Source organism: Microtus ochrogaster, chromosome 4 (genome assembly GCF_000317375.1).
Source record: "Microtus ochrogaster isolate Prairie Vole_2 chromosome 4, MicOch1.0, whole genome shotgun sequence".
In the NCBI taxonomy this organism is placed as follows: domain Eukaryota; kingdom Metazoa; phylum Chordata; class Mammalia; order Rodentia; family Cricetidae; genus Microtus; species Microtus ochrogaster.
Window position 1 is genome coordinate 13,874,738 of NC_022011.1, and position 24,144 is coordinate 13,898,881.

General features: G+C 51.9%; 4 protein-coding genes across 6 annotated transcripts in view; 2 read left to right on the plus strand and 2 right to left on the minus strand.

The window, feature by feature from the left end:
- The window catches only part of Usb1 (U6 snRNA biogenesis phosphodiesterase 1), an 11,981-nt gene extending 9,198 nt beyond the window's left edge, over nucleotides 1-2,783 (minus strand). The window contains exons 1-2 of the mRNA XM_005345569.2: nucleotides 2,517-2,783; nucleotides 1,473-1,639 (exon numbers count right to left, since the gene is read on the minus strand). Of these exons, the coding sequence (XP_005345626.1) occupies nucleotides 1,473-1,639; nucleotides 2,517-2,656 (307 nt within the window). The 5' untranslated portion in view covers nucleotides 2,657-2,783. The remainder of the gene's footprint in view (nucleotides 1-1,472; nucleotides 1,640-2,516) is intronic.
- On the plus strand, nucleotides 2,771-12,020 carry Znf319 (zinc finger protein 319). Of its 3 annotated transcripts, none has more exons than XM_005345571.2 (2): nucleotides 2,771-2,796; nucleotides 5,081-12,020. In XM_005345571.2, the coding sequence occupies exon 2, from the start codon at nucleotides 5,335-5,337 to the stop codon at nucleotides 7,078-7,080; it is 1,746 nt and encodes a 581-aa protein (XP_005345628.1). In that variant the 5' UTR covers nucleotides 2,771-2,796; nucleotides 5,081-5,334; the 3' UTR covers nucleotides 7,081-12,020. The 3 variants fall into 3 exon arrangements, with proteins under 3 accessions (XP_005345628.1, XP_026645960.1, XP_026645962.1); XM_026790159.1 differs by lacking the exon at nucleotides 2,771-2,796 and adding an exon at nucleotides 2,807-3,468; XM_026790161.1 differs by lacking the exon at nucleotides 2,771-2,796 and adding an exon at nucleotides 3,482-3,707.
- A 1,550-nt stretch (nucleotides 12,021-13,570) lies between these two features.
- Tepp (testis, prostate and placenta expressed) lies at nucleotides 13,571-19,544 on the minus strand. The gene is made up of 7 exons (XM_026790167.1): nucleotides 19,322-19,544; nucleotides 15,625-15,686; nucleotides 15,215-15,389; nucleotides 14,868-14,929; nucleotides 14,697-14,761; nucleotides 14,489-14,521; nucleotides 13,571-13,669 (listed from the first exon to the last, which is right to left on the minus strand). The coding sequence occupies exons 1-7, from the start codon at nucleotides 19,542-19,544 to the stop codon at nucleotides 13,639-13,641; spliced, it is 651 nt and encodes a 216-aa protein (XP_026645968.1). The 3' UTR covers nucleotides 13,571-13,638.
- The window catches only part of Cngb1 (cyclic nucleotide gated channel beta 1), a 33,423-nt gene continuing 23,831 nt past the window's right edge, over nucleotides 14,553-24,144 (plus strand). The window contains exon 1 of the mRNA XM_026790162.1: nucleotides 14,553-14,605. Within this exon, the coding sequence (XP_026645963.1) occupies nucleotides 14,554-14,605 (52 nt within the window). The 5' untranslated portion in view covers nucleotide 14,553. The remainder of the gene's footprint in view (nucleotides 14,606-24,144) is intronic.

Consider the following 24,144-nt stretch of genomic DNA (forward strand, 5'->3'; position numbering starts at 1 on the left):
AAAAAAAAGAAAAAAAAAAAGAAACCGTCTTGAAAAAAAAAAAGCCCGGAGAGCAGAGAAGCCCTTATTAGCTGAGTTTCAGGTATAGCCTATGTCTGACAACCTGCCAATATTTTAATGAGAATGTCTTAAAATAAATGTATATGATATGTGTATATGTGTGTATGATACATATGGGCACACACGATAGTACTTTCCAGTCCCTCGAAGGGCCACATTCAGACCTCTGTATTGTTCATTAGCTATCAGAATCAATAAGATCAACTTCATTACACTTTAAAATGTCTGTGCTGAACAGACACTGCCAAGGGGTTTTGGGGGGCAGACTGAGAAACACCTAATGAGGAATAGAGAAAACAAAGAACCTCTAACTCACAGAGATCTGCCTGCCCCTGCTTCCTGAGTGCTGAGATTAAAGACGTGAGCCACCACCATCTAGCATATATTTTATTTTACTTTATTTTTTTGAGACAGGGTCTTACTATGTAGCTCTGGCTGGCCTAGAACTCAGACTCAACTTGGGGGTTGCTTCTACCCCCAGGTGCTGAGATTAAAGTTATGCCCGCCTAAAGCATCTTTAGGCATATCTGTTCAAAGTAAGGAACAACCAAAATGTTCTTTAGTAGGTGAACATGCAGCCAGAGAGTGGAATATTAGCACTAAGAAGAAATGAACTATCAAGTGTGCCAAGGCACAGAGGAACCTTAAATGTACACTACTAAGCCAAAGCAGCCAATCTGAAAGGCTAAATACTAAACGATCCCAATTCTGTGACAGTTTGGAGAAGGCAGATTTGTGGAAACCCGTTGCTGGAGGGCAGGGATGGCTAAGTTGAGCATGACGATTCATATTGCAGTGGTATCACTCTCCACAATAGTGTAGATGCACATCTTTTTAGGTTTGTGTAAACTCACAGAATATACAACACCAAGATTTACCCATTATACAAACTGTGAAGTCTGGCGATTATAATATGGGCTCAAGCCGGGTGGTAGTGGCACACACCTTTAACTCCAGCCCTGGGGAGACAAAGGCAGGCAGATCTCGGAGTCCTAGGGCAGCCAGGGCTACACAGAGAGATCTTTTCTCCAAAAAGCCAAAAAAAAAAAAAAAAAAAAAAAAAAAAAAAAAAAGAACAGCAGGTTCACAAATTATGAGGAATTAAGCACTCTGGAGCTGATAATGGGAGACTCTACACTAGGTTAGAACTGCCACCTTGTGTGCTGTGCTAAGAAGCTGATTACCCGACATAACCTTCCGAAGAGATAGATATTATCAGCCCACTTTAGGGAAACAGAGCCCCTAAGAAGCCGGTAACTTCCAGAACACCCAGTGCGGCCAGGTCTGATCAGCCTGTCACCTCCTCAGGGCTGGGGTGGGATGAGTCCAGCACACAGGGCCCTGGTTTCGTCCTCCTAGCCACAGCTAAGAGGTACCTGTTTCTGGCCATTTGCCATTAGTAAGGGACTCACACGGTATGTAGATGTGGGTGGCCCAGTTGCCCCGCTCATGGGGAAAGGAGCGAATGCGCCCCCCGTGTTTTGTACTGTCATCCTCGGGCCCCTCCTCCACGCCAGAGAACATGCTCAGCACACTGTCAGGTACCGGGAACCTCTGAGTGGGAAGGGGGTTCTGGCCACTGCAAAAGAAGAAAGAACAAACATGGTCTCCCTTTGCACACACAACAAAAGTTCTAAGTCCTTATGCACAGTGATTCTACAGCAGTCTTGTGGTGTAGTATAGGCTGGCATCAAATCGGATCCTCCTTTCTCAGGCAAGCGGCTGAGTGTGGATCTCCAGACGGGTATTTGAGCTTCTAGAGAGCCACAGCGCTCTAGAATTACCGAAGCCTCCCAGTTATTCTGGGAGGCAGATCTCAGCGGGGCTCTTGGTCCCCATGGGAAACACTAGAGCAGGCAGCAGTGTGGCTTGGAGGTCCTTATTACCTAGCAGAACAGGCCTGAACTGAAGTAGCTCTGTGATCTTGTACACTCATTTCCTTGTGTGTAAAGCATATTTCTATTTGCTAGAGCTCTTGTGCAATGAACTGACGACATACTGCGCCCAGCAAAGACCGGTATTTAAGGACCTAAGGTCCTTGAAGTCTAAGATCCCCATGGATTTTGCATCAGTCTGGAGAGTCCAGTCTCCAGTGTGGCTCCCAGTGGCTGTTCACTGAGCATTTACTAGACGAATGAAAAGCTTTGATTGTTGCATTGTGTTCAAATGGAGAAACAGATCTTGGAAGGAACATGCTTGCACACCAAGGAGGAAAAATGCACCGGTTAGAGCTGGTCTGGAACCCATGACCTCACTCCCAACTTTGCCTTAGCCAAGGCGGTGGTGGTGCCATTTTGGGGCTTTGTCCAGGGTGTGCTCTGAATTTTTCTTTCCCTCGTCGTCCCTTTTTTTCCTTCCCGGGGAACCGACCCACCCTCCCGTATCCCGGAGGCTCGGATCCCACCAGGGTTTCCAAAGAATCGCGCCCTCACGATAGAAACTTCCTCGCTCCTCACCAACGGCAGGCCCCCGACCCGGGTTTGCTCCGCCCCACAGCGGTGGCCTCCGCTTCATCCTCCGAACCGCTGCTGCTGTAGCCCACCAGGGGCGCCTCGCTCATTGGGCCTTGACCACAGGCGGAATCCGCGGGCACCATAAGCCGGCGCCCCGAGTTCCGATGAGCCGGAAGTGCTCTCTGGGGGCGGTACCTAGAGTAGCTCCACCTCGGGGCGGGGCCTTGCGACGGAGGGGGCGGGGCCCAGAGGACTACCGCAAACTGCGCCCGCCGGCTACGCGGTAAGTGCTGCGGACGGCCTTCTTGGCGCGTTCAGCCGCCTTAGTGCCCCAGTGCGGCTCCGCTCGTCGGCCCTGCATAAAGCCAGAGCCCCAGGGTCCCTCTTGAGAGCTTCTGCAGCGGCACGTCCGCTGCAGAAGACCGGAGAGGCGGTGGGACGGGCTGTGGCCAGCGGGGACAGGGCTGGGGCTGGATCCCCGGGCGCCTCCGCTCCGTAGGCTTCGGGGAGCGGATCCCGAGGTTCCGGCCCCGCCCCTCCGTACCTACAGGCTCGGGCCGGCCGGGCCACGGGTTCCCGGTAGGGGGCGGCCTCTCACCGTGCCTCTGGTTCCTCCGCAGCCGCCGCCCGGGCTGCGGCTCCTCCCCCGACCCCGCCTCCCCGGCCTCGCGCCGCCCGCCCGTCCGCCGGTCTCTGTAAGACCGTCGGTCTGTCCGCTCGCTCGTCCGTCCGCTGCCCTGGTCCCGCTAGCCCTAGTGCGCGAGTCGATTCGTCGGTTCCGGCCACCACAAACCCGTCTCCCGCCCCGAAGCGGTCCGCCTCTGCTACGCGAGGCCGGGGATTGGCAGGGCGCGTAGGCCGCACCGCGGCGGATGGAGCCGGAATAAAGAGGCAGCCGAGAAAGCAGCTGGTCTCTGCTCGCCCCGCGCCTGACCCCGCAGGCGGCCTGGAGCAGGTGAGCGCCAGGGCACCCGGGGCTGCATCGGGGGATCACTCCAGTGCCCACCGCACCTCGGGAGAGCCCCCCTGAGCTCTCGGACGGCCCAGGCCAGGCCTGGAAGCACAGACGCTTCCCTGGCACGGTTTGAGGCTCTGGGGCCTTCTTCGGCCCGAGCCACCCTTTCTCGGGACGCAGTGGCTGGGCCATCCGGAGCAAGAGCTGACAGGAGGTAGCCCAGCTGGACCTGATTGGAGGTGACCAGCTTTCATTCAGTTACCCAGAGAGGAAGAAGGGCTGGGGTGGGGCGCAGGTGGGGGCTTCTCCTTGCTTTTCCAATCCCTCCCCTACTCTCTCCTGCCCTTTGCAGAGTGATCTGAGAGTGTTCCTGGCTTCACCTTTCTGGAGAAGGGTCGGAGTAGGCAGTGGGGTTGCTCCTGAAGGTGGAGAGTGGGGTGGCCGCTGGAATTGACAGCCATTCATACCAGGAAAAATAACACACAGTTGGATTGATACAGCTAGACGGGACAGCGTTCAGAGCAATGCCCCCTCCTCTCTACCTTAGGAATGCTGTGGCTGCTTTTCATACTCCTTAGAATAAAGGCGCAGCAGCATCTTTATTCCCTCCTTTCCCAGAAGATGCTGAGGATGACAACTTTCAGAGCTTGATTCTTAGGTTTCTTTAGCGGAACAATTAGAAGCTGGGCTGGCTTGTGAGGTCATTCTCCACCTTTCTTCCTTTCTTTCAGAGAATACTTAACACACTTTTAAATTTAAGCGGCAGATGAGCCGAGAACCTGGAAAGGGGTTGCCTTTGGTTCCAAAAGTTCCTCCCTCTCTGGGATTGCCTTGGGCTTCCTCAAAGAGGAGAAGCAGAGATTTGGGGTTGGATGGGCTTTATCTTGCATTGATTATTGTGAATGTTTTGAGCCTGGAAGAAAAGCACCCTGTCTAGCTCCGGCATCCTCTGGGAGATGGTTAGAGTACAGAAGTTCAGCTTGGGTGGGTCTATGAACCTGTCATTTAACCCTCCCTGCAAGGCCATTCATCCTGTTGTAACTAGAGATGCACGTGCCCTGGGAAAGGCCTGGGGTGCAGGTGAGGAAGAGCGTGGACCAATCCCATGAAGAAGAGGGTTTTGAGACGGTCCTTAATACCCTTGTGTTAATATTAGCTTCCAGAGTCCGTTTGCCTTAGGACTGGTGCCTTGTGGGTGTGGTTTTCTTCTGCCAGCAGACTTCGCTGATCTTTTATAACAGCGGTGTCCTCATGTTAATGTGAGAGGGGCTGGCAGGCCTTAGGGACAGGTCACCCCAGACCCTGTGAGGCACCTGACTGAATAAGGTCGTATGGAAACTAGAGGGGATTTGTGGGGGCTGAGATGCCCTGCCCAAGGACGGGGAGTTGAAGAAAATGGGCACAGACGTGGCTCCCTTCCCCTTTGCGTGGAGGAGTGGAGCTGCCACCAGACTTCCTTGATAGCACGTGAGGGGAGCAGCTTTCCAGCCCGGAGCATCTCCCTCTCCTGAGGTAGTTTGTATCTGTGCCATGAGTGTGGGCAGTATAGGAAAAGATAAGGGGAAGGCCACTTGTTCCTGCCTCAAGTTCACTGTGTCTCTCTTCCCTACAGAACCGATTACTGGGGAAGGCAGAGCCTTCTCGACATTGCTGGGACCCTGTCCCGAAGAGCCCCCTGCCCTGTAAGCACTGCCTTGTAGGCTGTCTTCTTGGCTCATGACAAGGGCTATCTGACTGGCCCTCCTCTGTGCCTTGTGTGAGGTCCTTGTCCGGCCCCGACATCCAGTAGCTTCTCTCAGTATTGGGTTCACCTTGAGCGGGAAACTGAAGCCATTACTGTCCAAACCCAGTTTCATCTTCCCAAGTATGTCGGAAAGTTGGCAGCAGCCACCACAGACGCAGCCACAACAGCCACAGCCCCCACAGCCTCAGCACCATGCAGAGCCACCCCCAGCCCTGGCTGAACACACGCTGCCCCCGGGCACGGCTGAGAACCCGCTAGGCTGTGCTGTCTATGGCATACTGCTGCAACCTGACCCAGGCCTGCAGCCCCCACAGCATGCACCTCTGCAAGCGGGGGAGCCCAGCCCCAAATGTGGTGTGTGTGGCCATGACCTTGCACACCTCTCCAGCCCTCACGAGCACCAGTGCCTGGCAGGCCACGACCGCTCCTTCCAGTGCACACAGTGTCTGAAGATATTCCATCAGGCCACTGATCTGCTGGAACACCAGTGTGTGCAGGCTGAGCAGAAGCCTTTTGTCTGCGGTGTCTGCAAAATGGGCTTCTCACTGCTCACCTCACTGGCTCAGCACCACAGCTCCCACACTGGCATGGTGAAGTGCTCCATCTGTGATAAGACCTATAAGCCAGCGGAGGCTGCCGAACCGGCCACCACTACTGCCCCATCGCTGCCCTCGGCACCTCCACCCGCTAATGTCGCCCCTGCGGAACAGCCTGAGAAGCCCTACAGCTGCCCTATCTGCCAGAAACCCTTCAAGCACCTGTCGGAGCTCTCCCGGCACGAGCGGATCCACACTGGAGAGAAGCCGTACAAGTGCACGCTGTGTGACAAGAGCTTCAGCCAGTCCTCCCACCTGGTGCACCACAAGCGCACGCACAGCTCGGAGCGGCCCTACAAGTGCGCGGTCTGCGAGAAGACCTTCAAGCATCGCTCCCATCTGGTGCGCCACATGTATGCGCACTCGGGAGAGCACCACCTGTTCCGCTGCAACGTGTGTGAGCTGCACTTCAAAGAGTCGTCGGAGTTGCTGCAGCACCCTTGCACTCCAAGCGGTGAGCGGCCCTTTCGCTGCGGCGAGTGCCAGAAGGCCTTCAAGAGGCCATCGGACCTGCGGCAGCATGAGCGCACTCACAGTGCCGAGCGGCCCTTCAAGTGTGACCTGTGCCCCATGGGCTTTAAGCAGCAGTATGCGCTGATGCGGCACCGGCGCACACACAAGACGGAGGAGCCCTTCAAGTGCGGCCTGTGTGAGAAGGGCTTTGGGCAGCCGAGCCACCTGCTCTACCACCAGCACGTGCACACCCTGGAGACTCTCTTCAAGTGCCCCGTGTGCCAGAAGGGCTTCGACCAGTCTGCTGAGCTGCTGAGGCACAAGTGCTTGCCGACCTCCACAGAGCGGCCCTTCAAGTGCCCGGTGTGCAACAAGGCCTACAAGCGGGCGTCTGCCCTGCAGAAGCACCAGCTGTCGCACTGCGCAGCCGCAGAGAAGCCTCTGCGCTGCACCCTGTGTGAGCGCCGCTTTTTCTCTTCCTCGGAGTTCGTGCAGCACCGCTGTGACCCTGCCCGGGAGAAACCGCTCAAATGCCCGGACTGTGAGAAGCGCTTCAAGTACGCTTCAGACCTGCAGCGTCACCGGCGGGTGCACACGGGTGAGAAGCCCTACAAGTGCCCCAACTGCGATAAAGCCTTCAAGCAGCGCGAGCATCTCAACAAGCACCAGGGCGTGCATGCCCGCGAGCAGCAGTTCAAGTGTGTGTGGTGTGGCGAACGCTTCCTGGATGTGGCGCTGCTCCAGGAGCACAGTGCCCAGCACAGCGCTGCCGCTGCAGCTGCAGAGGGCGCCTACCAGGTGGCGGCCTGCCTGCCCTGAGGCCTTGGGGCCACCACCTGCCCTGTCCAGTCTTGCCTACTTGCAGCTGCATGGCAGCAAGCCTGTCAACCAGCTCCCTCCTCAGGAGTGAGGACCAAAGGGTTCTGGGCAGGTGGAGGGTATGCATGTTCAGTTCTCCTAGAACCTGACCAGCCATGGGAGGAGCCAAACTGCTGGGGCCAGACCAGATTCCATTAACCTCTACCCCACGACAGAACTTGCTTTCTGAGATCCTGCTTCCCCCCCCACCCCCCCACCAATCTATAGGGAACTTGAATCCCACCTGTAGTCAGGTGCCTCTGCCCTAGGTGTGAGGGATGTCAACCCAGCCTTCCCAAATTGTTCAGCCTAGTTAGAAGTCAGGTGACTCGGGAAGAAGGAAGTAGGGTTTTTCCTCAGATTGATTTGGGGGGGGGGGGCAGCTTTGTGACAGTTCTGGAGACTTAGAGTATGGACCATGAGCTACAGTCTCAGATTGCCCAGCTAGGATGAATGTGCCCAAACCCCAAGTTTCTGATAGTTGAGATAAGTAGGATAGGAGTCTTTGGGCAGGGGGTGCTTGAAGCCAGGGTGGGGGAAGCAGAGACATCCATGACACCCTCGGATCAGCCAGTGCTGTCCACAGGGAAAGGGACACAAGCCTGTGTGCCAAGGGCGGTCCTGAGTCTGTGGAAGCCCCTCCTGCCTGTGAGTAGTTCTGAGCATCAGGGCAGTGAGTGTGCCCTTGGCAGAGCTGCAGCTGTAGAAGGGGGAGGCTGTTAGTCCCCTCACCCCAACCTCATTCCTGGGGTGGGGAGGAAGGAGGACCAAGCCCATGATTTCCCCAGCAGTCATAACCAGGCCCCTTCTTCCCAAATTGTGTGAACCAAAGTGTCTGAGGCTCAGAGTCATGACTTCAGCTTGTCCCAGCCCTGCCAAATGGAGTTCTGGGCACCCAGGGTGGGGAATGGCTTCTCACCCCACAGAGCCCTTCTGACCCATGGATACCATGAGCCAGCAGTCTGGTCATGGGCTTGGGCACTGTTGCCAAAACAACCTGCTTTCTGTTGAGTCCTAGCGTCCCCTTAGGCCTTTGGCTACTCACAGCCTGCCTCCTATAGCAAACTTGGGGACACAAGGATAAAGGAGCCTATTGGGCAGCATTCTTAGCAGGTACATGGTCGGCCACCATCACTGGATGGCCAGAGCCACCTCAAAAACCTGGAGGATCTTTGTTGTCAAAGTCATCATTCTCAACCCAGCCCTGCCCATGCCCTCCTCAGCCCCCTCCCACCCACCCCCACCCCCGGTCCATGAGTCTTGAAAGAAGACTCACTGGCACCCAAGCCAAGGGCCAGACGGTAGGAGGACACCACCACACCTCTCATCTCCAAAAGTCCAGCTGGCCGCATGCACCTGCTCTGTCTGCCCAGGCTCTGGCCTGCGGCCGCAGAAACATATTAACACTCCCCTTGACCTGGCTCTTGTCACAAAGCCTCAACAGACTGGAACTCAGGCTACAACAGTCCAGTCCTACCTGCTCATTTCCCCTTTGATTTTGCATTCTAAAAGCAGTTTGTCATACTATTCATAACATTGTATAGCTTACTTTCATGTCATTTTGGATCATATATAAATATGAGAGTTTGGAATTTTTAAAAGAATGACTCCATTTTAGGCAGCCACTTTTGATGTTAATATCTAGTGAGTGTGACGTATGCTCTAGAAGTAAAGACATTGACCAGTGCGGTCCACAGCTCTGCCACTGTTCTTTCCGAAGGGAATGATGGGAGGTGCAGAGGCTGAAAGCTGCACTGACCAGAGAGGCAGGTGGGGGCTAGGCTTCAATCCTGAGCTTTGAGGCTTCCGGCTGTGTGACCTTGGACTGGTCACTTAACCTCTTTGACATAGTTGCCTCATCTGGCCACCAAAAATCAAACTGGGAGGCTAACTTGCCTCTGTTGTGAGAATTGCATGAAGTCATTGTTGAGACTGAGGGGAAGCTATGGACAAGCTGACAGGTACCAGGTGCAGTGTTCCACACCCCACCTGACTTTAAGGTTTAACCATAGCCCTTGAGGAGGTAGCTAGTCTGTGAGAAACCAGCAGCTCATGAAAAGTCAGAAGCTGGAGATGTCAAAAAATATATTCAGGTGCTCCCTGGAACAGCGGTGGATCCACCAAGCCCGGCCAGCCCACTCTCCCAGTTTGGTCTGCCCTACAGTGGCTTGGTGAGCTGAGCCCAGTGCCTTTACCTCCTACCTTACACACATTTCTCCTGTGCTCCATCCTTGCCTACAGCAGTCTGTCTGCAACTCACATAGGCCAGAGTGGAACTGGAGAGAGGGAGAGATAGCCCTCAGCCTGGCATCTGAGAGCCAAGGGCACCCTGTCCTAGGTAAAAGGTAGAAAGTTAAAGGACATGGAGCTACCCATACCACACGTGTTCTAAGAGTGACCTATTCCTCGTGTCTGTGCCAGGCTCCAGGCCCCGCTTATTTTCTAGTTGTGTGGTAGGACAGGCCTGAACGCTCCTCTGTCCAGACCATTTGGAGGCTCGGGGATTGTTCAAGTCGCACAGTGGTAAGTGCCCTGGGGTTCCACCTGCACACATGTGGAAGACAGGCAATGTGGCCATGACATCCCTGGCATTCTGGCTCTAGGTCACTTTTCTGACCAGGACTGTCCCTGACACCCAGTCTGGCCAGGGGATCAAGGCAACAAAATGTTCCTCCTGCCCCAGCTGGAGCTCAGCTCTTTGACAGACCCAAACTACTGTTGTCTGCCTTCCCGTGCAGGCAGAGGGGTAGGTCCTTAAAGGGCCTGCTTTTGTGGTACTGCCACATAAGGTCATCTCCAACCTGCACCTCCTTCCTGGCCCATAACCCTGCTCTCCCTCCAGAGCTGACTGACGACGGTCCCACCCAGGACTACTCGCCCTGTGACAGTCCAGAAGGCCCCCAGCCAGGCTCTGGTGATGAGGTCTGCATCCCACCCTGAAGCAAGCATTTTGGTCCCTAGAGGTCACAACCCCAGGAAGAGCCTTGGCTGCTGTCAGTCTGCATCTCCAGAGGCTTCTGCTGCAGTATCCTGTAAACGGCAGTCTGTGGGGACAGGGTTGTGGGGTCTCCCCCTTCCCTATGTCCCCACCCAACCCTGGCTCCACATTCCTGCCTTTGTTTCCTCCACGACCATAACTGAACACCACTGTTTGCCAGGCACAAGACAAGAACTTCAGACAAGTTTAAATGAGTCAGAAGTAGAGGGGTGGAGGAGAAGGTCCAGTTAGCGCAGTTGCTGCTTGAGCATGGGGACCTGAGTTTGAATACTCAACACCTACATGGTTGTATCTGTAGGCTGGGAGCACAGGTGGGGGAATGACAGGACATATGGGCATTCCTGGAGCTCCTACCAGTCAGTCTAGCCATTTGGTGAATACTGGATTCAGTGAGAGACCCTGTTTCCAAAAATTAGGTGGGGAATGATTGAGGACACCCATGTTGACCTCCAGCCTCCACATGTATGTGCAGCCACAGGCAAACACAGTAAAAACGGCCACTGCCATCCGGGAACAGTCCCACATCTTCACCACGCCCCATCTCAGCTTGAGCATTATTTCTGAGCCCGCCCCAGCCCCTGGGCTAGGATGCATTTCCCACATGCTGCTCTGTAATAAACAAACACTACTGTTTCTTTATAGTAGGAATTTCATTGAGTTCAAATTTGTTTGCATTGGTTCTGGAGACCCCAGATCCCATTCCTGAACCTCTTAATAGAGGTAAAAGGAGCTGGCAACTAATACTACTGGCCAGATATGTGGGTCCCCTGAAACAGCCAAGGTCCCTGTGCTGTGGTCTTCGGGAAGAATGAGAGAAGGGAGCATGTGAGGCTCTTTAAGGCTGGGCTGGAAGGAGTGGGGAAAGCATTTCTAGTGGAAGGGTGGCTTTGAACAAAGTCTGGGACACTTGATCCTAAGAGTAGGACAGAGCAGTGAGGAAGCGTGGTGGAGTCTGGAAATGCCAGGGAACTGATTGTGTTCAGGTCCAAAGGGCCTAGAGATGAGGTCATGCTGGCTGCACTATCCCCAAGGTTACAACTACAGTAAAGATTTCCTATGGGATCTGTTTATAATGAGCCATGAACCCCTGAAGGTAAAGAGGAGGTCAAGGCAGTGAGGTAGTGACCACCACTAGTACTTCTGAGAGCATTCCTAAGTCTGTTTCTCAGGCTAGTCCCAAACTACTGGGTTGTCTATTAAGCCTCAGCCTCCAGATTGTCTGGGACTATATACCACCAACCTTGGCTTCTTAGTTTTCTAATGGGACATCCCTTGTAAGCTCATCTTTAGTCCCCAATTCCAGGAAGCACCCCTGCTTTCGTCCCCGCTCTTGGCTTGTTTCTCAGAGCAGGAAAGAAGCAGAATGAAGTGGTCACGGTCACAATTCCTCTGCTTTCAATTCCCAGCTTTGCTAGTCACAGGCTATGTGGTCTTGGACCAATCACCACTTCCTCAAGCCCATTTATTTAGACTTCTGTGAATGAGTGTTTTGCCTGTGTGCGTGTATGTGCACCACCTGTGTGCCTGGTGCCCCTTGGAGGTCAGAAGAGGGTTATATCCCCAGGAATTAGAGTTAAGATGGTTCTGAGCCTCCATGTGGGTGCTAAGACCTGAACCTGGGTTCTCTAGAAGAGCAGCCAGCACTCAACCTCTGAGCCATCTCTTCAGCCCCAAGTCCATTTAATTAACCAGCTAGTAAATGGATTTAAAACTACTTACCTCATGGGGCCTGGGAAGCACTTAAAAACTTAATAAAAAGTATATGCTCAATTGTTTTTGCTTATGCTTTCTACTCCCTTTATTGTTAGACACAGTTTCTATTTCTTGTATATATAAAGTTGGTATTAAACGTACAGCCAGTGGACAAGAGCCTTAATTACTGCTATGGGTTGTCCCTTGCGGAATCCTGGACTAGGGGAATGTGATTTGGGGTTTAAAGTGGCTTGGCCTGCAAACCTGTTTTTCTCACTGGGTTCAAAGCAGGACCGACTGCTTGTCTGTGTCACCTGAGCGCTCCGTAGAACACCGGCCCAGGCAAAGGCCCCAAAGCTGGGCCACATGTGGTGAACTCTCTTAGTCATTCTGGGTCAAGGAAGCAGGCCCAGAAAAAAAAAAAATCCCGGTCACTCAGTTCCTTCTTGCTCCATCAAAGCTTCAAGTGTTCCTTCCAAATGACAGAGAAGAAATGGGCCTGCCGGAGATTACCCGCAGGGATGCTGAAGTCCTGCCTTGGGTGACCATTTCTCTGACACCTCAGGGGCTCTGCCATTGGCTTCCCAATGCTGTTCACTGGATTTGCATGGAGGAGGCAAATCCTCCCCAGGTTCCTGCCCGGTTGTCTGCAGAACAGCAGATACTGGCTGATAATGTATTCTGACCAGTGAAGCCATTTTCCTTTCAATTCCTTCCTCCTGAGACTTTAGCCTTGGCACGCAAGAGCTGTGCAAAGGATTGGGGAAGGAAGGAGGGAGCGAGTGATGAATAAGAAAACAAGGGGTCTATCCTTGGAATACACAACAGCATGTGAACACGTGACTTGGCACGTGATTTCAGGTTTGCGGGTACCTGAGGCTCCAGGGAAACTCCAGGAACAGGAACATACTGAGTTCTTGAGCTTAGTGGCTATTTGTCCCAGCTGGGACCTCTCATTGCAGTCTGCCCTCTGGCAGGGTGAGACACGGAAGACCCAGGAGTATGTACGAATGTCAACTGCCCTAACATAGCACCAGGCTGTGAGACTCTCTTCCCTGAAGGTTCCCCGCACCTAGGTCATCATGTTCACGATTACAGGAGGGGCTCAGGACGAGGGTGTATGTTGAGGGACAGCTGAGGGCGAGTCGCACTGCTGAAGAGGAAAGCAGATGGCCTTCTATTTAGGTGATAAATTCCTTAGTGCCTTGAAGAGACCGGAATGCTCTCACCTCATCCAGGTTTATATTTGAAACTTGCTGCTTCATAGGGACTAGATGGCACAAGCCTAACATGCCCACTTCCTTTCAGGGAAGCTCTAGGTACCAGGAAACCCATTCCAGAGAGGTGTCACGGATCCCTCTCATCCCCTCCTTTCCACTTAGTGCTCAAACTCAGGTGGAGGTTGCAAATTCAGGATCTTGGTTAGGGGTTGCAGGTAAGGGAAAGAAGCACAAGGGAGAGCCAGATCCCAGCCTGCCCAAGTGCCTCAGCCCCAGCTATACTTGAGCCTCATGTCTGATATTCTACGCAAGGCCACAAAACATCCATCACTAGCCCCTACACACTCTCTTCCCATTCCCTAGGTGTTGCCAAAGAGCAGACAAGGGTAATAACACACGATCAACTGTTCTTGACCCAGACCACCCCCCACACCACACATATATACATACACACAGAGGCCTAGGGCCTCTCTAAAGAAGCAATAGATTTATTTCTTGAACTGAACTCCTGGGGAGATGGATGGTGCCACCATATGCCCTCTGTCCTGCTAGGGGATCTGGAGGTGACACAGTCCAGCCATAGAGGGATCAGCCTTCCCCACCCACAGATTAATGCCAGGGAGTCAGATAGTTGGCACGACTGTAGAGAGAAAGAAGAGCGAAATGGGAACTCCAGGGTGCTCTCAGGAAAAAACAAGCTTTCCTTCCCACGCTCCACCACCACCCCAAAGCCCACCTCTCTGTCCTCAGGGATCTAAAAATAGTTTCCATCCCGGCTATGTGCCCAAGAGCCTTCAATAGCCCCCTATTTCATTTCGTATCTTTTTGACTAGCTTCTTCATCTCGAATCTACCTCATACTATTTCCCAATGACTCCCCAACGTCAACTGCTTCATGGGTTTTCAGTCATGTATGAACCTACTCTAGTGTCACACAGTAACAACACCCAAAGTTTTCCTCCGTGTGAGCTGGGGAAGGCAGTGGCAGTTTTCAGGAACAGGAAAGGGCACTCCGGATGCTACAAGCTACAAGAGGTGAAGCGGAGTGTGTGCTGTAAGGACAGAGTGCATAGTTGTGCGCGCGCGCGCGCGCGTGTGTGTGTGTGTGTGTGTGTGTGTGTGTGTGTGTGTGTGTGTAGGGGATGGCGTCGCATCATGGAGTCTGCCGCACAGGGCATGGTTGGAGAGATCAGTTTCTCAGCACTTCCACTTAGTACCTAGCCTTTAACTAAAGGTGACCCTGCTGGGGACGCTATCACGCAGCAGGAAGCAGATGGCAGTTCCTTCCTTCTCCATCCTCCCAGGCCCACTCCTTCCGACCTCCACCGGGCCAATCCTGGTGAGAAATGCACCCCTAGCCTGGGCCCACTAAGCAGTAAGTTGATAGCTGGCTGAGCATCTTCAAGTCCCCCTTCCCAGGGGGCGTGGCAGACTGCGGCCAGGGCGGGGCCATTCACTACCTGTAGTGGGAGCCAAAGCGTCGGAAAGCGTTCCTAAGAAAGAACAGAGAAAAACCCTGCTGAACATGGCTCCCAGAGCTTGGAGGTGCCAGGCACCTGCCGACAGGTGCCGGTTCGGTAGGAATTCAGTATCTGTCCTACAGTAACAATCCCCACTTCCCTGCTCGGGGATCGGGGTCCCGTAGGGGTCCCGCGTGGTGTCACTTACAGCGAGTCGAAAGGCATGGGCTTCTGTCCGTAGCGGTCCAGGCTGGGGTTCTGGTTGAGGCAGTACTGGGGCAGGCCACAGGAATGGGGACCTGTAAGTCCTCAGGGCGCGGACCCCAGCAGCCGCTTCCCTCCCAAGCACCCGGGCGGGTCTACGTGCATCTTTCCCTACCCGCCAGTTCTGGGTCACGTCAGGCTTCAAGTACCGCACCGCGTAGCCACTGAAACTCTCCACTGTGAAAAGAACCCACCTTGGGGACCTAGATCCGAACAAACCTGGCCCGCCCTCATTTAAGCTCCTCCCCGCCAGAGCCCTGCTTGGCTCTCAGGCCCAGCCCCAGTGGCTTCCCTGACCTGGAGTCGTCCCAGCGGCTCTCCAACCCCAACCTGGTCCCTGTGCTTGCGTTGCTGGTCTTTGGGCCCATGGCCCTTATTCCTTCATTCCTTGCTTTAGAATGTCATCAACCTGCGGGAGATCTCCCCCCTCTCTAGGGCACCCTTTGTGAATGGTAGACTGACCCCTCTTGTTGATGCAAGGTAGCTTGAACTCCCCGGACCTGGACACGAATTTAGACCAGTCTTCAATGGCACGCGTGTAGCAGGGCCAGTCGACCCGGTTGATGCCTGGTGCGATGGGCACCATTTTTCCTTCGCGGTACTTACGACAGAGCTTCTGGCCGATCCCTGTGAAGTCCTATGGAACGATGGATCATAATGGCAGATGCAAGATCCTGGGGGCTTCCTGAGTTGACATTGGACTGGGGGAGGGGAGATACAGTAAACCAGGGCCTGGATTGCATGGGGGTGAAGTCCCTGGTAGGTGGCTGGGCATATGCTCAGGAAGTAGAGCCCTGGACCAGAAGTGCCTAGGCATCAGTACAGACTGGTGCCACTGAGCCCATCCACGGCTGAGGCCAAAGTACACTCACCAGGCATTGCAGGGGTTTGTTGGGGACTCCCAGGAGTGTGAAGTGGGCCTTGTTAAAGTCATCTGTTGAAAGATGATAAAGGTGTCCCTTTCAGGAGCTCTTACAGGCCCACCCTAGAGGCTTGAGCCACACTAGGCACCTTGCAAGAGAAAAAAATGTTTTGCCAGGTGTGGTGGCTTGTGACTTTACTCCCAGCAATCAGGAGGCAAAGACAGACAGATCTCTGGGAGTTCAAGGTCAATCTGATCTACATCTCAAGTTCTAGGCCAACCAAGATTACATAGTGAGATTCTGTCTCAAAGAAAAAAAGGTTTTTTTGGGGGGGGGGGTGTTCGAGACAGGGTTTCTCTGTAGCTTTGGAGCCTGTCTGGAACTAGCTCTTGTAGACCAGGCTGGTCTCGAACTCACAAAGATCTGCCTGCCTCTGCCTCCCGAGTGCTGGGAAACATGGATAAATGGCTTGGTTAAGTAGTTCATACACAAATACTAGAAATTCATTTGACTTCATGGTCCCTAAACACATAAAAAGACACCCTGTTTTTACAAGATGAATGTACATTTAATTTACATTAATATTTCAATTTCCTCCACTTATTAGGCCAGACTGGGAACAATGCAAATGTTGTATAGCTTTAAGAAATAGGCCCGTGGGCTGGAGAGATGGCTCAGAGGTTAAGAGCACTGCCTGCTCTTCCAAAGGTCCTGAGTTCAATTCCCAGCAACCACATGGTGGTTCACAACCATCTGTAATGGGGTCTGGTATCCTCTTCTGGCCTGCAGGCATTCACACAGACAGAATATTGTATACATAATAAATAAATAAATAAATGTTAAAAAAAAAAAAGAAATAAGCCCGTCAGGGGCTGAAGAGATGGCTCAGTGGTTAAGAGCACTGACTGCTCTTCTCGAGTATCAGGGTTCAATTCCCAGCACCCATATGGGAGCTTACAACTGTCTGTAACAGCAGGATACAGCACCCTCACACAAATATATACAGGCTAAAATGCCAATAAAATAATTAAAAAAAAAGAAATAGGCCCCTCAGTATATATTTACTGGAGGCTGTGTGAATTGGTTAGAGCCTACAGATAGCAGTCCAGGAAACATTAAAATAAAAAGAATTACAAATATGCTATGCACACATCCTTTGCCTCCACAAATGATGTCAAAAGAAGGGGACCCATTTTCATGTTTGTAACAGCAAAAGAACGTAAGCATTGGTCATTAAACTAAATAAACCCAATCATATCTGCGCTAGGGAACTGTGGAAAGTAATCTGAGTCAGGTGTGGTGGTACATACCTGCAATTCTAGCACTTGAAGAAGGATTGTGAGTCTGAGATCGGTGTGGGCTATCTCATGAGACTTGGTCTTAAAAATCTAAGGGCTAGGGTATACCTCAATGGTAAAGAACTTGCCTAGCTTGTGTAGACCCTGTCTTCAATCCCCAGAAGAACAACAGAAAGTATTCATTTGAGTTCACGTAGGTCTAGGATCTTTAAGTATTGAGACTGTAATGGTCTGTCCTGTCCCTTGGAAGAGGGAGCAGAAAGAGCCAGAAGAGCAGGAATTTTGCTGTGAGATTATATCTCCTAGAAATGTCAGTGAAGCTACACCTGTGAAATCTCACTAACATGGCTGCACATATATACCTGAACAAGGATGGCACCAATTGACACCTAACATGGAAGCAGGGAAGGTCACAAAGTCTCAAGCATAGACAAAGAACTACAGTATCTAAGGAGGGCGGAGAGTGGGAGAAATAGTCTTTCCCAGGGAAGAGCGCACCAATCGGCTTTCTGATACCAAGTAGTCAGGCCTGAAAACACACATACATTATACAGACTGAGCATGTTATATTTGGGACTATGTACATATGTATGCATGTATGTATGTATGTGACGGCAAGTAAAGAAAAGGAGGCATAATTTGAGGGAGAGCCCGGGGAAGTATATAGGAGGTTCTGGAGAGCGGAAAGTGAAGGGTGGGGGGAGGACATGATTTAATCTTAATCTTAAATACAAAAAAATTATAATAAAAATCTAATAGTCCAAGGAAAAAATAGAAATGATGGAAAATCGTTTTAAGCTGAGGCTAAAGACTTACCTGATGCATAACCCTCAATTCAACCCCATTCCCATTTTAAACTATAATATACATATTTGTAGACTCCAGGGGAGATTTTAAGGGTGCTGGTTAAGGGCTATTGTGGAATTATTGTTAACTTTTCTAGGTATGAAAATGGTATCATGTCGGCCGGGCGGTGGTGGCGCAATGCCTTTAATCCCAGCACTCAGGAGGCAGAGGCAGGTGGATCTCTGTGAGTTCAAGACCAGCCTGGTCTACAAGAGCTAGTTCCAGGACAGGCTCCAAAACCACAGAGAAACCCTGTCTCGAAAAAAACAAAAACAAAAAAAAATGGTATCATGTCGCGAAGGGGGCTGGGAACCAACTCCCTGGCAAAGTTTGGCATGCACATGTGTGTGTGTGAGAGAGAGAGAGAGAGAAAGAGGGAGAAAAGAGAAAGGAAAAGAGGAGGAGGGAAAAGAAAGGAGGATACAGAAGAAAGAGGAGAGAGAGAGAGAGAGAGAGCGAGAGAGAGAGAGAGAGAGAGAGAGAGAGAGAGAGAGAGAGAGAAATTGGAGAAAAGAAAGAAAGCAAGAGATAGCGGGTGAATGCAAACTGCAACCGACCTCGGGCGGGCAGAGGGAAAGGAACTCAGAACATTGCCGTTTCAACATTTTTCTGTTTGAAAAATCTTACAAAGTCAGGGAACAAAAGACTGTGTTTCTGTATAGAGTGTAGTGGTGTGGACCGCCAATCTCTGCTGAAACGGAGGTTGAACAAGGACAGCTTGAGTTCAGGAGTTCAAGGTCAGCCAGGACAGCACAGCAAGTCACAGTCTCAAAGACTGGTGGCGCAGCGGAGATAGTTCAGTTAGTAAGGTGCTTGCTATATAAACATGAGGACCCAAGGTCTGGCCCCGGCACACTCATGAAAAACTGAGTGTGGTGGGGGACACTTGTCATCCTAGTGTGCAGAAAGGACAGGAGGATCCCAGCATTTGCTGGTCAGCCAGTCCAGCCTAGCTGATGAACCCCGGTCTCAAACCCACGGTGAACAGCAAACCAAGGAACGACGCCCTTGGTTTTTCCTCTGACCTCTATGTGCGCGCGCAGCTTAAGCCCTCCTCCTCCACATGACAGGACAGTAAGAAGATCAGGTTTGGGGCTCCAGATCTGAGACAGGAGGAGCAGAGTTTAAGGCCAGCCTGGACTAAGTGTTGCGATGCAGTAGGGATGTTGCCTTAAAATTTCCAAGCCGAAGAAACCTTATTTTGTTAAAACCTAAAGGAAGTAAAAGAGCACGGCCCCCCACAACAGCAGCAGCAGGGTTCTCTGCTCATTAGTCGTCCAGTAGCAGGTAACCCGCCCTTCACCCTTAGTTCACGCTGCCTCACAAAGCCCCGGGAGTAGGGAGGCAGGCTCTGTACCGGTCCCCATTTTTCTGCTCGGGAAGTAGTGGGTGGATCTTGGAGGAACCTTTTGGAAGGGAGTAGAAAGCTGGACTGGCCTCCATCATTTTTTCATCTGCCACTTGCCCCCAGCCGTTTCCTCCAAGATCCCCATCTTGCGAGCCACCCTTGCTCCAAAGACAAACAGGAGACCCTTGAGCTGCTGGTGGCGACGTGGCCTGACCTTTGGAGCAGTAGGTGGAAGATTGGGAGTGCTCATCCGATAGGCAGCCCTTGACAGTGTCCATGTCCATGCGCCGCAGCGTGGGCAGGGCTGGGTGGTAGAGCTGGTGCTTCACACCGGCGAGTGGGTTGCGCACACGCTCCAGCGGGAGGAGGATGGCTGGGGAAGCATATACATGGGCGGAGCCATCTTCCCAGGGCACCACGTCAATGATTTGGGCCATTGCTGGGAAGCAGAGGGGTTGAGTTAAACGTCCTTACATATAGGCACACGTTCTTGGTCTACAGGTTGATTTAACTTTTTGTCAAGCATTTATTGCGAATCTTCTGTAGGCCCAGTGATTTTTCAGGAACTCCACTTGGGTGGCAGGGATATACAAAAAACAGGTGTGTGTGTGTGTGTGTGTGTGTATGCGCGCGCACACACACACACACTGCACCCAGGGCTATATGAGGGAACTCAGCACGGGGGGGTGGTGGTGGTCTGAGAGGCCTGAAGTTGGGGCACTCCAGAACTGTCTGAGATTTAAATATTGAACAGTATGTCTTGTGACACTAGGTAGCCAACTCTGGATTTGCCTTGGTTATATTTAGCATTTGCCCCAAATGGTACAGATAGATAACGAGACTGTTTTTTTTTTTTTTTTTTTTTTTTTTTTTTTTTTTTTTTTTTTTGTTTTGTTATTTTTTGAGATAGGGTTTCTCTGTAGCTTTGAAACTGTCCTGGAACTTGCTCTGTAGACCAGGCTGGCCTCAAACTCACAGAGATCCACCTGCCTCTGCCTCCCAAGTGCTGAGATTAAAGGCATACACCACCACCACCCAACTGAGACTGTTTTTAAAGGGGGAGAAATACGGCAGATCAGAATTAGAAAAAGATGGTTACCTAGTGCCTCTCTTTTAAAAAGCAGATATGCCCTGGAGGCCCCCTTTTAGTCTTTTGCACCTTAGTGAGAATTTGTTGACTCTACTTCCTGACCCCCAAGTTAGAGGTGAAAAATGGAGATGGGGGCTAGGTAGGAAGGAGGGGAGAAGAACTTGACCATGGAGGACCAGGAAGGGGCATGGCGAGAAAGTATGGGAAGCTGTCTCAGAGATGCCAGCACATGAGGACAGACAGGATGGTAGAACAGAAAGGAAGGAAAAGAGCTCCCTGCTGCCGTGGACCCACACCCACTACCTCGTCTGCAGGGCACCGGCCAGATGCACAGGCAGAAGAACCTTCTCTTCTGCTGCTCAGGGAGCAGAGGAAGGGAGGAGGGTGGGCCTTATGGGCAGCTGCAGGATAAGGAGACAATGCCCAACCGCAGCCTGATTGTGAGGGCGCAGCTCCCAGGTAACCCTGGCAACACAGGCTGCCAGAGATCCCTTTCCCTGAAAGCTTGGGGATCTCCATGGCTGCTACACAAGCCAAGCATCTTGGGATGCCAGAACTGGGGCTCTATGAAGGTGACCTGGCCACACAAGGGCAAGCATAGCTGCTGGGCCCACTCAAGACTGTGCTATTGTGCTTGCTCGTTCAACTTGTCATCTGAGAGGAGGGAAGCCTAACTGAGAGGATGCCTTCATAAGATTGGGCTATAGGGGGCTGGAGAGATGGCTCAGAGGTTAAGAGCACTGCCTGCTCTTCCAAAGGTCCTGAGTTCAATTCCCAGCAACCACATGTGGCTCACAACCATCTGTAATGAGGTCTGGTGCCCTCTTCTGGCCTGCAGGCATACACACAGACAGAATGTTGTATACATAATAAATAAATATTTAAAAAAAAAGTATTTGTGTATAACCCAAGTTTTAAAAACAAAACAAAAACAAAAGATTGGGCTGTAGGCTAGCCTATAGAGCATTTTCTTAATTAGTGATTGATGGGAGAGGGCCCACCCCTTGGTGGGTGGTGCTGTCCCTGGGTTCTATAAGGAAGGAGGCTGAGCAAGCCATGGAGAGCAAGCCAGTAAGCAGAACCCCTCCGTGGCCTCTGCATCAGCTCCTGCCTCCAGGTTCCTGCCCTGTTTGCATTCCTATCCTGGTTTCCTTCAATGATGAACAGGGATTTGGAAATATAAACCAAGTAAACACTTGACAAGTTGCTGTGGTCTTGGTGTTTCATCACAGTAATCGTAGCCCTAAATAGGACAGTGACACTAGTCTAGTTACTACTGCCTCTCTCTGGCCCCAAGAGCACTCTATTTGTTTTAGGCAGGGACCCTAGACTCTGCAACAGGGCTGCTTGGGAGCCTGGAGGACCCCTTATCCCCATGAATCTCAGGGAAGGGGATGCCAAGCTGCCTTTGGTCTTTGGGGGGTGGAGATTAGCCAGGCTCCAGGGTCAGGGCAGGGATCAGGAAGAGTGGTGGCCTCAGCAGGCTAGGGATTAGCAGGTGATACTTCACCCCACCCCCATCCCACTCCACCTCACTACCTGGGGAGCTGCAGCCTCCTTTCCCCCAGGAAAGCCAGGCTGTGGGTATCCTCCCCACAGCTTGATGCTCTGGGTTTAGAACAAGACATCCTGAGGTTTGCAATCCTGGGGCTGCCTATTCTTTTGCGTATATTAGCATATGATCTGCATACACTACAGGAGCGCTAAACCTGCCATTCAGTATCTCCTGCTGTTTCACTGCCGTAGGATTGGGGGCTGTTCCTCTGTAGGGACCCAGAACCTAAGCAAGCCCTCCTCGTTCAGAAACTTGCCCAGTGCTGACTCTGATTAGCACCCCCAACCTAAAGCACAACTCTTTGTTGTTTTGTTTCGTTTCAAGATGGGATTTCTCTGTGTGGCCTTGGCTGTCCTGGAACTCGCTCTGTAGACCAGGCTGGCCTTAAACTCAGAGATTCGTCTACCGCTGCCCCTGGGATGAAAGGCATGCACCACCAATGCCCTGAAAAGTCCAACTCTTTTAATGTTAGAAAATAGCTGGGCATAGTGGCACCCACCTTTAATTCTTACTCAGGAGGCAGAGGCAAGTCTATCTCTGTGAGTTCAGGAGCAGCCTGATCTACATAGTAAGTTTCAGGCCAACCAGAGCGACATAGTTATCCTGTTTCAAAAAAAACCAAATAAAAAAAATACAGAAAGCATATAAATATATAATTTAGTGTTTTATAAATTGAGACATATCCTCCACCCCTGACACTGGTAACTGCTACTCAGGTCCAGACACAGGGTACTAACTTTACAAAAGAGTTTAGTGGTATATTAAAGAGCGGAATATGAACTAAGCATGCTGGCATACAGCTATAATCTCAGCACCCCAGAGGTTGAGTTCATACCGAACCATGGCTACAGGGTGTGTGGCCCTGCGTTGTACAGGACTGCCCTCCCAGCTAAACAGCTGAGTCTTGGGTAATTCTGCTGTGCCAATTTGCAAGAGATTATCTCCGCTGGGCTTGTTGACAATTGACATCCTCAGGGGGTAGGGCAGGGAATCACAATTCTCACCTGTGTGTATCCTGCTGCTCCCCACCACCTGTCACAGGCAACTCTGGCCTAACTGCTCCTGACCTCAGAGGGGCTAGAGAATTTAGGTGAGGGAAGACCCTCCAGCAGCAAAGGTGCTTGTCTATGCAGTCTATGCAGCTGTAAGAAAGTCTTGGACATTGGTGGCAGATGCCTTATATCCCACGAGGCACAGGCAGGTGGATCTCTGTGAGTTCGAGGTCAACCTGGTCTTCAGAGAGTGGGTTCCAGGACAGCTACAGAGAGAAACCCTGTCTCAAAACAAACAAACAAACAAACAAACAAAAGTCTTCAACCCTGCTGGGAAAAGACTTTCTGGTGTAGACTCTTGGCGGAGGACCACCTACACTCCAGAAATAACCTGTCGCCCTCTCTCTCTCTTTGGTTTTTCGAGACAGGGTTTCTCTGTGGCTTTGGAGCCTGTCCTGGAACTAGCTCTGTAGACCAGGCTGTTCTCGAACTCACAGAGATCTGCCTGCCTTTGCCTCCCGAGTGCTGGGATTAAAGGCGTGGGCCACCATCGCCCGGCTGCTCGCCCACACTCTCTCACACTCTCTAAGGAAGTCTGAGAAATGCTTTGGCTCCCCATAGTGAACTCTGGTGGAACTGTGCTGGGTTTGTCATTGGGACCGTGGGAGAGAAGATGTAGAAATTGCTTATGCTTCCGCCAGGGAAGGAATTTTAGCAACATCCTGTCTCTGAGACACCCAAACAATAAGAAAGAGAAGTTTACAATATGATTGCTTCGTCTGGAAGAGCCTACCCTAGAAACGGTCTGAAAAGAAGGGACCCAGTGCCGTGAAGACTTACACGCAGAGCTTGGTGCCCATGGCCAGAGTCAGAAACAAGCATCACGCGCACTTCCCAGATTCTACCTCTTCTATTGCTTTGATCTTCTGTAGCAGCAGGGAACAGTACCCTTCTGTTCCTTGTAAATGACTTGGTTTAAGGGGTTGTGTTACAGTAACAGAGGCGACAGGACAATGGGCAAACCAGTCTCATTCAGCAGGCTTATGTCTGACTCCCAGGCACACAGGATCCTCAGGTTAAGTGACCCTAGAACCAGCTCGGGTGCTACTACCTCACAGAGCCCCTCTCCCCTGGACCACTGCCCTTTGCACCCCCTCCTCCTGGATCTGTACTTCTTCTGAGAGTCTAGCCTCAGTTTCCCAATTTGGTCAGTTATCAGACAGGCCTTGGAACCTGCGATGATCAAGACTGTTAATTTTGGGCTTTAATTGGGCTGATTAGGAATGCCCAGAAATTGGTAAAGCGTGACTTGTGGGTGTTCTTCTTAAAAAATAATAAAAGGGGGGCAGGGGGTGTTCTTCTTGAACACGGGGCACAGGACAGACACGCACGGCAAAACA

Bases quoted from the DNA above. Each gene is read 5' to 3' on its own strand.
- Znf319 (XM_005345571.2), top strand. From the start codon at position 5,335: ATGTCGGAAAGTTGGCAGCAGCCACCACAGACGCAGCCACAACAGCCA.
- Tepp (XM_026790167.1), bottom strand. From the start codon at position 19,544: ATGGCCCAAATCATTGACGTGGTGCCCTGGGAAGATGGCTCCGCCCAT. The intron at 15,687-19,321 runs GTCAGGCCACGT...ATCTTTCAACAG, and splicing joins TTCCACCTACTGCTCCAAAG to ATGACTTTAACAAGGCCCAC. The intron at 14,522-14,696 runs GTAAGTGACACC...GTTCTTTCTTAG, and splicing joins CCCATGCCTTTCGACTCGCT to GAACGCTTTCCGACGCTTTG.